General features: G+C 41.1%; 1 protein-coding gene across 1 annotated transcript in view; it reads right to left on the reverse strand.

Moving 5' to 3' along the window:
* Positions 1 to 12,252, reverse strand: part of WWOX (WW domain containing oxidoreductase) — a 778,310-nt gene that overhangs the window by 762,127 nt on the left and 3,931 nt on the right. The window contains exons 2-4 of the mRNA XM_060254428.1: positions 6,456 to 6,520; positions 5,143 to 5,200; positions 659 to 837 (exon numbers count right to left, since the gene is read on the reverse strand). Of these exons, the coding sequence (XP_060110411.1) occupies positions 659 to 837; positions 5,143 to 5,200; positions 6,456 to 6,520 (302 nt within the window). The remainder of the gene's footprint in view (positions 1 to 658; positions 838 to 5,142; positions 5,201 to 6,455; positions 6,521 to 12,252) is intronic.

Raw genomic sequence — 12,252 nt, forward strand, 5'->3', positions numbered from 1 at the left:
CTTTCGAGCTCTAGAATGTTCAGTGCGATTTTCAAGCCTGCACCTATCATTTCCCACCCACCCCACACTTTGAAATAGAGTATGTAGATCACCATGGGAAACAATGGGCATATTACTCTACTGGCCCACATAAACTATTAGTGTAAAGCAGATCCTGAAATCCTTTTTACTGAATCCCCATTTGTCTCAATATTTTTTTTTTTTTGTATGAGCAACTGGCTACTGTTGGGGGCTCCACACCAAGGGAAATATTTAGTGGCAACACTACTCTGTTTATTTTGCCATTAGAAAACAACATGAGTCCAGTAGCACCTTAAAGACTAACAACATTTGTGGCAGAGTATGAGCTCCCGTGAGTCACTGCTCACTTCTTCATGAAACTTCAGATACTTGATACAGATTTACTGCTTAATTTTAGGCTTCTAAAAAAAATAAAGTTTCTTAAAAAATTAGCCTTCTAAATAATAAAAATAAGGCTTCTAAAAAAAATAAGATACATTCCATAACAACACTGAATCAGTTTTCTTGTATCCAATAATTAAGAGGTCCCAAAACAAGCAAGATGGTAACAGTAAGAATTTACTAACTCAGCTGCCTTCTTATAGATCCCAAGCAGAGTCCATGATGTAATTTTGAATCCAATATTGACTTGACATACCTATTCCTGCATTTGCTCCAGTAATGATTATCACTTTTCCACTCATATCTCGCCCCTGAAGAACTTCCATCGCAGTGGTGTTTCCGTCATACTTCTGCTTGGCATTAGGTTTCAACGGATTGTCTTCCACTGTGAATGCCAGTCGTGGGTCAAGATATGTTGTCCTTTTGTTTATATGGCTTAAGACAAAAAAAAGAGAAAGTTTTCATTCTAACTTTACTTCCTTCATGCAAACACTACAAAACGCTAATAACATTTTCATCCTCAGACCTAAAGCAAAAACCACAATGTAATCTATGAACCAGTGTGGGATAGTAGCTAGAGTGTTGAAGCAGAATCTGGGAAATCCAGATGCAAATCTGCATTCTGACATGGAAGCTTGCCGGGTGACCTTCAGTCACTCACACACTTTCAGCCAAACAGGGTTGCTGTAAGGTAATATGGACAAAAGGACAATGTAAACAGCTTTGGATCTCCACTGGGGAGAAAGGCAGGGTATAAACACAGTAAATAAGGAATACATAAATATTTTTATCACACCAAAGAGGTCAGTTTTATTAGTAATGCATTTTTACTATTACTGAATATCCTGTAGCAATAATCATTAGTAACACATATCAGGAGTTCCTACATTTTTGTCAAGACTACCTCTGAGAAAATTAATTCTCTTCTAGATCTTAGTGTAGCCTCCTGAAAGATGGTACTTTACCCTTTTTGCTTCGCAATATGGCCTGCTCTCCTACTTGGAGACAAGTCACAGCCCCATACCCTCCTGTTCATATAGTAACATCTGCCCCATCCAGATCTTTCATCACCAGAAATGTGGTTGAAAATAAGACCAAACTGCAGCTGTTTCATCCACCAAATCCCAAATTAGTCATCCCCCAGTTTCTTCCCCCTTGAACAGATCCCCCATTTTTCCAACTCCATCTCAGACACTTCCACTACATTTTTGCTGTTAACACAGTAAGAATAAGAAAGCAAGTGATTACAAACAGTCAAAGAACTGCTAGCATTTGTGTCCAACTGGTGCATTCACAGAGCATATGAAACTTTCTGAAACTCTCACCTAGGAGACACAGTTCCCCAAGACTTTCTCCTTGTTGCACAGTGGAAGATAGCAATTTAGATATGTGCTAGGCAATGTTCCCTTTAAGCTGCAGAGTCTTGTGCACAAAAATTCTACTTTGTGAGCTACTGGCATTAAATTTGTGAGCTACTGCAATGAATTAGTGTGTTCTGGGGTCATTCTTCCTGAGCTAAGACAAAAATGGGTGAGCTGGAGGCTAGATAACTGTAAGCTAGCTCATGCCAACTCAGCTTCGAGGGAACACTGGTGGAAGCAAAATTTTGTAGTGAACCTGGAAGAGATCTAGAGGCCACACGAGTTCTCTGTCCCCTTGCACAAGTAGCACTGTTACCCTCCATACAGTCATTTGCCAACTGTCATCCACATCATTTCACTACAATGATCTAAACTCGGTATGCAAGGCCAAAACAAAATAACTAGCTTCATTTCCATGACACTGATAAGGATACCTTTAGCAGAATTACCACCACATTATGCTCACTTAGCTATAACAAAATCTTCAGCATGACAAAATCTTCAGCTAAGCACCGCTCTGTCCTAAGCACCGCTTTGTCCAATAACAAAACCAGGCTGAAATTGTGTAATTCAGATTCTTGCTGCCACCTACAGTAGCATAGTGTAATTTCTGAAGACTGCACTTTGGTCTGCTGCAACTCTGTCCCAAACTCAATGTTTCTCTTTATTGCTAATCAAGTGCTGGAATAGTAAAAAGCCAGTCATATTACTCCTTCCAGTAACTCTTCAGCTATTTTCCAATTATAAGGGAAAGAAGTAATGAGAACATTGCGCCAACACTTGAAATCCCAATCTAGTTATGACAACAACGTACAAGTCTTTCTGTTACATATTCTCAACTCAGCAATCTTCCACCTTGGGTGATGGCGTCAATGTTGGCTTCATAGGTGCTGATTTTTTTTTTGCTCACAAGACTCCACAACTTAGAGGGCGTACTAGCACCCTCTTTCCCAGGGCCCATAAAGCTTAGACAGTGCATACACTAAAACTGGAAGAATAAACTGAGATATTTGATTTTAATATGGCTACACAGACTAGAACATCCAATCCATTTCTTTAGGGTTCTGTCATGCACATTTTTTTCCTGTCCTGTTCCCCTACATCTGTGACTCCATCGAATAGTGTGGCATCTATGGGGTAAGGGTGGGGGAAGGCTCTGAGGAGACTCCCTTCCGGACTGAAGAATATTCCATCACCCACTCTGGCCTCTTCTATAGATTCTTTAAATCCCAACCATCCACTATCAAATAAAAAGGGGAAACAAAAGCTCTAAACAAAATATTGGTTGATGTAAGCTATGTGCTCTCCAGAGGTTTTTTATTTGGAAACCTGCTAGGCCAAGTCTGTACATATTTGTGAGGTAGTCAGTTGGGAAATATGTTCTCTTTTTCTTTTCTTTTCGAAATATAGTAACACTAACATATGAAGCTCCTTATACTGAATCAGATAATTGGTCCAGCCAAGTCAATACTATCTATTCAGACTGGCAGCAGCTGCCCAGCATCTCAGACTGGGGTCTTTCACATCACCTACAACCTGACCTTTTTAATGGAAGATGGCAGAGATTGAACCTGGGACTGTTTGTACGCCAGACAGATACTGTAACACTGAGCCATGGCCCTGCCTCAGACAATAGCTGAAAAAAAGCATCTTCTGATGTGGCCAGAAGCACTGCCTATCTCCATAGGGTACCACACTTGAGCACAGGGGACCCCAAGACCAGGAAACAAAATGAAGACTGATCAGAAAACAGGCCAACTGAAACACTCTCTGTAACACAGCAAAGAACATGCTGAGACTTGGCTCTGATTGCAACACAGTCGTATTTCCTGTGCTGGCTGCTCTCCCCCCTCCCAACTGAGTGATAACGTTATGAGTTCAACTGGTAGGTACTGTTTCTCCTTTCACTTCTGGTCATCTGATTAAGTGGCTACCTTACTGATTCATCAACTGTCCTTATCTACAGCTGTGGTAATGTCCGTCACTACATAAATCCTTTGTCTTTTATGTTTACTCTTCCTTAGGGTGTCATCCTAAATTAATCAAGGCATTAAAATTCACTCTGACCTATTGCAGGCCCACCTGGACAAATGTTGCTTAGCCAGCACACCCTATTGTCCCCACCGGGAAATCCATTCAGGTGACCGGTATAAGCTCATCACCAGGCCATCACAGCCCCCTTAGTTACAGGAGGGGCTCCACCCCTCCAAATCCTATAAAAACTGGGTCCAAATCCCAGCACACTGTCTATTCTGTAAGGCGTCATATACAGTTTGTACCCCTCGTTACTCTTTGTAATTGGGTCGTTAGGGCACGTCATGCTGGTCGGGCATGTTCTCTTCTCCATTTCTCTTTGCTGCACAGACGTCTGCACTACAGGACAGGTAGTATCATCCGTTTCAACCAAATCCTGCAACTCCCTATCGATCAACCCTATTTTCTTAGTCCTTGATTGTGTGTTTTATTGCTTGTGTGTACAAGTGTACCTTTTTTACATTATTTCCTAGTAAAACCATTACACAATATATTCGCTCTGGAGTTTTCTTTTATAACTCCAGAGCTAGGATCTTCACCAATTATATGAGATTTAATTATATGGATTTTTCTTTTATGAGAAAACTCTGTATAATTAAACTTCATATAATTGGTGAAGATCCTATCTCCTAATTTGCTCTACCTAAGTCTCCCTCTTGCTAATTTCTCCATCTGAAAGAGGAGACCTAAGCATTTCTGGTAACAATGAACTGAACTCTCAGGAAGCAATGTTGTTGGAAGTCTACGGCCTTGAACTATTTTTCACATGGCCAAATCAAATGCAACACTGCTGGGGTCAAATAAGAGATTGTTGGGGTCTCCTTCCCTCTTTTCTTCTAAAGGATATGGTTTAACAGCCAGCCATTCAACACAAAGTACTGTCTCCAATGTCACTGTTTAGCAAATAGTTTGCTTTCACTTACCATGAATGGTTATTATTGTGTTTTTATATTTTACTCATTAATCAAAACATGCTGAGTGCAGAAAAAGTGGCATGTAAGATCCATGTAACCATACAAAAGGAACATTTTATTTAAACATTTTAGAATTAGGCAACATCAATATGCTGCTCTCTAAACCTTTGAATGCTGCTTTCTGACCTGAAACACAGTCTGGAAGCCACCATTATGTGAATGAAGGAGAACAGAATTTTTAGATAAATATTTGATGGCTAACATTACTCTCAAAAATATCTTTAGCCTTTAGGGTAGGCACTGCAATGCAACTTCAATTAGCATTGGTCAACACAACTGGAAACAAGTGCCTCCGTAACAATGAAACTGCAGGCATATCATTCTTGTTTGACAATTTTTCTCTCCAGTCATATAGAACAATTCTCACTTACTCAACAAAATAGACTTGTCCATTTTCATCTGTTTCTTGCTCCCACCCATATGGCAAATCTGAAAAAAGGTGAACAAGTACCATTCAGTATGGCATCCAAGAAAATATTTAAAGCCTCTCATTTCAAAAACAATGTATCTCTTCCACTGTGTCAACAAAAAGCAAGGGGCAACGGAGAAACACTAACACTTGGAATAGAGAGAGCATGGCATTACATTGGCAAATCAGCCATGGAGAGAGAACCCTAACCTGAGGAAAATTTACTGGATGCAACTGCAATGCTCACTTTCAGAAGAACTCATTTTAACTGACAAGTCACAGCCAATATCTGGTGACCCTGTAGGGTTTTCAAAGCAAGAGACATTCAGAGGTGGTCTGATGCTTTTCAACAAGATCAGGGCATTACAATTTTAGTGGAAGAAAGGGGGGAAGATGACTCCTCTTAGATTAAGAGTTACCTGGAAAGAACCTGATGAAGGCTGCCACCACTAAGGTACCTCCTGAGAACATCTAGACTGAGCAGATAAGGTTTCCTTCTAGCACAGTATTATAACTTCAACTGCTATAAACAGGACCTTTTTTTTGTAACAGGAACTCCTTTGCATATTAGGCCACACAGCCGACATAGCCTATCCTCCTGGAGCTTACAGTAGGCCCTGTAAGCTCTTGGAGGATTGGCTACATCAAAGGTGGGTGGCCTAATATGCAAAGGAGTTCCTGCTACAAAAAAAAACCCCTGGCTTTAAAAATATCCCCTCAGAGTTTCCAAGATTAAATAATATATGAAAGGGATGCTGAAAGGAGAAAAGAGGAACCAGTTCTTAAGACCATCCGTGCCCATGGTGAATGTAAACAATGACATAAAACTGCACCTTATATAATACCAGAGAATCTGCAAGGTGGCCAGAATTCAGAAATTGTGTTTGAATAAGCAAAGGGCATAAATGGCATTAGCTATCAGGCATTCATACTATTCCTAACTCCCAGACACACAGGGAAATCAATAATTCTAGGGCAGGTTTTACACACAAAAGAATTCTTGCTTATAGCTGTATTCTTCTACTTACACTCCAGAAGCAGTAAGCAGATTTTCAGAGCGAATGATCCAGGTTAGATGGTTTGAAAACAGACATATAGATCCTCTTTGTAACAGAAATATTATTTAAATCATGTTTTCCTAGTAATCATAGTTAAAACCAGTGGCTTTTGGTTTTTTTAGGTTACAACTCACCAAAACTGGTCTCAGAAAATCTGTTTCAAAGATTTTCATATAAAAGTAAAGGGGTAGATCCATTCACTAGAAAGAACACTAACCTCCTGCAACACGCTTTCGTTTTCCAGATTTGGGATGGTCCCACTGAGTTCTCTCTTCAAGATGACTGAAAAAAAGAACATTAAACACTATTTTGATGAAATACTGTTGAGAAAAGCAGTACATCCTCAATAGCATTTTATTCTGTCTAATGTATACGTGCTCAGAGTAAACCAGGGTACTCTCTGTCAATACCTTCCAGCTGCTGTGGGGCATAAATCACCTCTAAAAAACTTAACTATTTCTTGTTCTAAATTCATACCAAGCAAGACAATGCATACCAGTCTCAACAAACAGAACACACTCTATTTGTCAGTCAGTCACCTTTGGGGCTGTCACAGGCAGGGGACCAGGGAGGGCCTCTCCTGGCTGCCACCACTCTGGTATGAGTCAGTCTGGAAGGGCTCAAAGCACCCAAACATCTTCTTAACATCTTCTACCCATGACCAAAAAGATGTGAGGACCCAGACAGTTCAACAACAATAAGTTTATTGTAAGAGTTCAAGAACAAACAAGTGGGTTTTAATTATTTATTGCAACAGTGAACAAGCAGTAAAGGTGATATCCAGAAAGACACCCCTGTACTGAGTCCCAAGCCATGCACCCCTGGAATGTGATATTGCAATGTAACCTTAGAATATTAATATGACACAGCAATGCCCATTTGAACTGGAATGGTCGTTCTTGAGCATAAGGGAGAAAAATCCAGTTCCTTCTAGGCCCCAGGCAGGCTGGAATGATGTCAAATCTGGTTCACAGGCTGGACAGATGTGGTGGCTATGCTGAAAGGCTAAGGAGCATCCATCTTTCTGCTCCTGGAAATGAAGAATTCCAGGCCCAGAGAGGGACATGTAGTGGGCAGAGCTGTAAAAGTTCCTTCACTTGTCTTGGCAACCTTTTAAGTCCTGTTATCAAAACATAAAAAATAAGGGTTACCAGGACCCCTACAACACAAATAAATGGCTTGTATATATATGTTCTGTTATTCTTCAGGGCAAGAAAGCAGAAACACAAAGGCTAAAGGTTAAGTGGTCATCTTGTTGTGAATGTGTGATATACCTGTAAACTGGTCTCAGATTTCTGCCAGGGAATCTGACTTTTAACAAAATTTCTATTTTTCTTTAATTACTGCTAAGGCTATCAAAGTCAACCAATGTCCTGAACACTTGATGGATGCCTATCCATGTTTGACATTAAGGGAGAAATCTATCAATTTGGGGTAGCTTCAAAAGAATCAGTTTGGAAAAACAGGGCCATAAAAGTCATTTGGCCAGTGTAATTAAAATTCCTCTATTAGTGGTATGGGTCTATGACACAATGATCTCTGATTGGATATTCCACATATGACACTCTGATTTTCCATTGGTGTGACACTCTGTTTCTTCACTGGGTAACTGAATCACTTGACATGACGTAATTTACCCTAGAAAACAGGCAATCCTACCTGTCAATATTGGGGATTCCTCCATCCTCTCCTCCCGCCATCCGTTCCTGCCTTCACCCCCCTCCCCCTCTTCTCAAGAGAAATCTCCCTCAAGAGGCCTTGTGTTTCCTCTGACTGAACCTACTCTGCAAGATCTAAGTATTGTATCACCTCCCCCCCCCCATCCATACTTATTCAGCTAACCACTGTATTTCTCTTGTATGCTTGAAATTGTTTGATTGGGATGTAACTATTTGAAAGCCAATACCTATAATAAAATCTATTATTAACCAAAGGATTTTCAGTGGTCTGTCTCCATAAACATTGACAGAGATCCTTGCTCACCTCACCTCTCGTAGACTCACCATTATGAGCTAAGAAATATTAATATTACCCAGTGAAAGGTCCATTGAGGTGTAAAAGAGGTGCTATAAAGAAAATAAAAGCCCTGACACAGCTAACTAAATGTTCCCTCCTTCTGATTCTAACTGACTCACCCCTCTTTGGATAAGGGAACCCCTCCTACTGCAGCCTCTCTCCAGCTCAGCCTTTCCAGAGAGGACACTCTTCCCTCTCTAACTTTTCTTTTTATTATTTCCTCCCAGGTCCCACCTCTCAATTCTCCAGTGGGCAAGTTTTCCCTCCAAAACTGCTGCCCACCCAATCAGAGAGATAGAAGGGATCCTGGGAAATATAGGCCTGATAGCTACTCCAATACAGGCTTCTCCAGAGCCTGTAGGTCACACTAGGTCTAGGAGCATGACAGGAGCCTAATAGGAATTTGTGGAGTTCCTCCAATTTGGCTGTTGGGGTGGTTGAGGTTGGTTAAATTGGCCAGGTTATTGACTGTGTAGGCTGTAAGTAGGTTGGCAGGGACTGGGTGGACTGATCAGGAGATGCATGAATTACTGGCAAACACCCTGAAGCATCTACATAGTGGAGGGAGTGTCCAGAACAATGCTTCCCTGGCTGTGCAGCTGGGAAGGAGTGGTTCTTACTGTTGAGAAACATCTTTCCAAACCTGGTAGTGGGTGCACACAGTGCCTGGCTGTGTGTGAAATCAGGATGGTTCTCCCAACAAAGGCAGCCCCAGGAAGGCTGACTAGCATAGCCTGCCTATTTAAATAAATTGGCATATTTAATGATGACCCCACTTAAATTAATTAAAATACTTAAACCCAAGCTGTTATATCTTTCTTGAAGGGTGCTTGGGGCAATCTTATTGGTTTGTTATTGGCCTCAAGTCTAGCTCTTCTACTGCAAACCAGCATGGGTACCCTCTGAAATAATCGATTTAATTACATTTTGAGTGCTATCAAAGTTTATTTATTTATTTATAATTAAAATATACAACTAGCTTATAATCTATGAATACCAGTTATCAAATCAGAAGTGGGCTAAAACACTGAATGAAGGGTATGATTGTCCAGACTGGTCCAACAATGAAATGATTCCTTCTTTCTCCAAAAGGTGAAGCCTTTTTTCTAGGCAGGAGACAAGACTGTTTTCTGATTCATTAATATTTTCAGTGATTTTTTTCAAATATAAAATAGTTCCAGACTTTTAAATACCATTGATTGATGGTAGGAGGTATAGTATTCTTCCATGGCAAAGCAATTAGATTTTTTGCTGCCATAAGATACAATGAGACTAATTGTCTTTTTTCTGGGGGGACATGATTCCCATGCCAAATGTGCCATAAAGCTATAGATGGAGTCTCCAGAATCAACAGTCCCAAGATCATTCGAATTTGTTTAAACACTGACTGCCAGAACGGCTGGATCACTTTGCACTCCCACCATTGTTGCAAATAAGTGCCTTTAGGGTATGAACACCATCATCATCATTATTATTTGTTTATTTATATTCTGCCCATTGCCCCATAGTGGCTCAGTGTGGAGTACAACATAAATAATAAAATCACAGCAGCATGATAATAAAAAAACCAATTACAATATTCAGTACAAGAGAATAATCCAGCAGAACAATATAATAAGATGGTGTAGCAGGGCAGTACAGCAAATCAGCACAGTAGGATAGTACAGTAGGGGAGGCCAACCGATCCAATGGATAGATGCCCGCCATCTCACCCAAGGACCTGGTGGAACAGCTCCATTTTACAGGCCCTATGAAAGGCTAGCAAGCCAGGTAGGGCCCGGATCTCCATAGGGAGCTGATTCCACCAGGTTGGGGCCAGGACCGAGAAGGACCTGGCCCTGGTAGAGGCAAGATGGGCATCTCTTGGGCTGGGGACAGTCAGCCTATCTTGAGAGCCCGAACAAAGTGACCTCTGAGGCATATATGGAAAGCGACGGTCCTGCAGGTATGTTGGTCCCAGGCCGCGTAAGACTTTAAAAGTCAGAACACCTTGAAACGGATCCGGTACTCTATAGGCAGCCAGTGCAGGCCGTGGAGCACCAGCCGCATGCTCACCCATACAGATGATGCAGTCAGCAGGCGAGCTGCTGCATCCTGCACCCGCTGCAGTTTCCAGATCAGTTTCAAAGGCAAGCCAGCGTAGAGCGAGTTACAGTAATCTAGTCTGGAAGTGACCATTGCATGGGTCACTGTGGCCAGGTCTTGGGGGTACCAACACTTGGGAGGAATGTTAGGATTCATCCTACGCAAAAGAAGAGGAATATGGTACCATCTAGAGAGAATTTTATGAAACATCATTTGGATAGTTGATGATTTTGTTGAAGATGTAATTGAGGCCCAGACCTTTTCCCATTGTGTGCTATCTAATGTTATATTTAAGTCCTTGATCCAGTTAGTTTGGTAAAGGTGTGCCATCTTTCACACTCAGCAGCACATTGTATATCTTTGAGATTAGGCCCTTGGTATTTATATTTCTAAAAATAATCAATTTTTCATATTCCGTAAGGGTATTAAAATTAGGGGAAGTCTGGAAGGACGTTGCAAAATGTTGAATCTGTAAATATTGTAGCCATGGAATATCACACCCAATCTTTTATTCCAGGGCAGTTTTCATTAAAAGTTTGTCCTTGGAAAAAATATCATTCAACTCCTGGTGAAATCAATTGCCAGAAGAGGTTAGGGCCTTGCGGGACCTCACTCAGTTCTGCAAGGCCTGTAAGACTGCTCTCTTCTGGCAAGCCTTCAGTCGACCGTAGGAGAATTCTAGAACAACTGTCGTCCTGAGAATATGAGTAACATCTGATTTGTAAGCACCAACTGTAGATTGTTTTAACTTGTACTATTTAATGGTTTTATTGATTTTATGATTGCAATCACAGTATACTATGATTTGATGTAAGCTGCCCTGAGCCCACCTCGGCGGGGAGGGAGGAGTATAAATCAAATTAAACATAAACAGAGTAACGTTTGCTTCTATCCATAAGCGAAAAGTTTCTTAAAAATTGGGTTTTTGTAGAATGGCATTCTTTATCAGGTTTTTGGTTTAATACAGGCAGTCTATAAATTCAAGTAAGTAATACAAATTGCCGTATATGTTACGGGGGGAAAAAACATTGTTATAATTAAATATAATTACAGCAAAACCACTCACTCTCTGTGCAATTTTTTCCCTGTTTAAATCACTGTTTGGTTTGGGCTTTAATTCTTAAATTAAAAAGTAACAAATCTCCACAATGCCACAGCAAAATATGCTTTAGAAAGCAATGAAGAACAGTTTGTGATATGAAGCAAGAGTATTGTTCACTCAACAAAATATGCCAAAGTGGAAGGGGCCAAATTGAAGCCCAGCTGCTGGTATTGTGAAGAGGGATGAAGAAAGCCTGAGCAGACATGCCTTTCATTGTTTGCTTCCTTTATAATATGCTGTGGACTGGCTCCCAGAAAGGGTCAGAGGCACAAGCCAAAGGGCAATGGCACAGGGACTCTTAGTACCTGGGTAGAAGCCTCACCAAGTCATCAGCAAGGGGAAAACTCAAACAGCTCCACAAACTCCCCAGAAAGCTTCAGCGTAAGAAAAAACAACAACTATACCATCAACCAGGGGTGGAATTCTAGCAGGAGCTCCTTTACATATTAGGCCACACACCCCTGATGTAGCCAATCCTCCAAGAGCTTATGAAAAAGGACACTGTAAGCTCTTGGAGGATTGGCTACAACAGGGGTGTATGGCCTAATATGCAAAGGAGCTCCTGCTAGAATTCCACCCCTGCCATCAACACGCCTTATTAATACCTAACATCTGGAACCTGTGTATAGGTCCCCCCCATAATAGTTGACAGAACAGAAGAAAGCCATTTTGTGAAGACTCCTGGATGTGTTTTTAGGGATGACTCTGACAGTAAGGGAGATGTTGGAGTACAGGAGCTGGAAGTGGGAAGAGAATGCATACCTGAAACTGCTGCTTATATAATCCCCATCTGCTTCTGAGAGATGAAGGC

The sequence above is a fragment of the Heteronotia binoei genome, chromosome 14 (assembly GCF_032191835.1).
Source record: "Heteronotia binoei isolate CCM8104 ecotype False Entrance Well chromosome 14, APGP_CSIRO_Hbin_v1, whole genome shotgun sequence".
NCBI classification, from domain to species: Eukaryota; Metazoa; Chordata; class Lepidosauria; order Squamata; family Gekkonidae; genus Heteronotia; species Heteronotia binoei.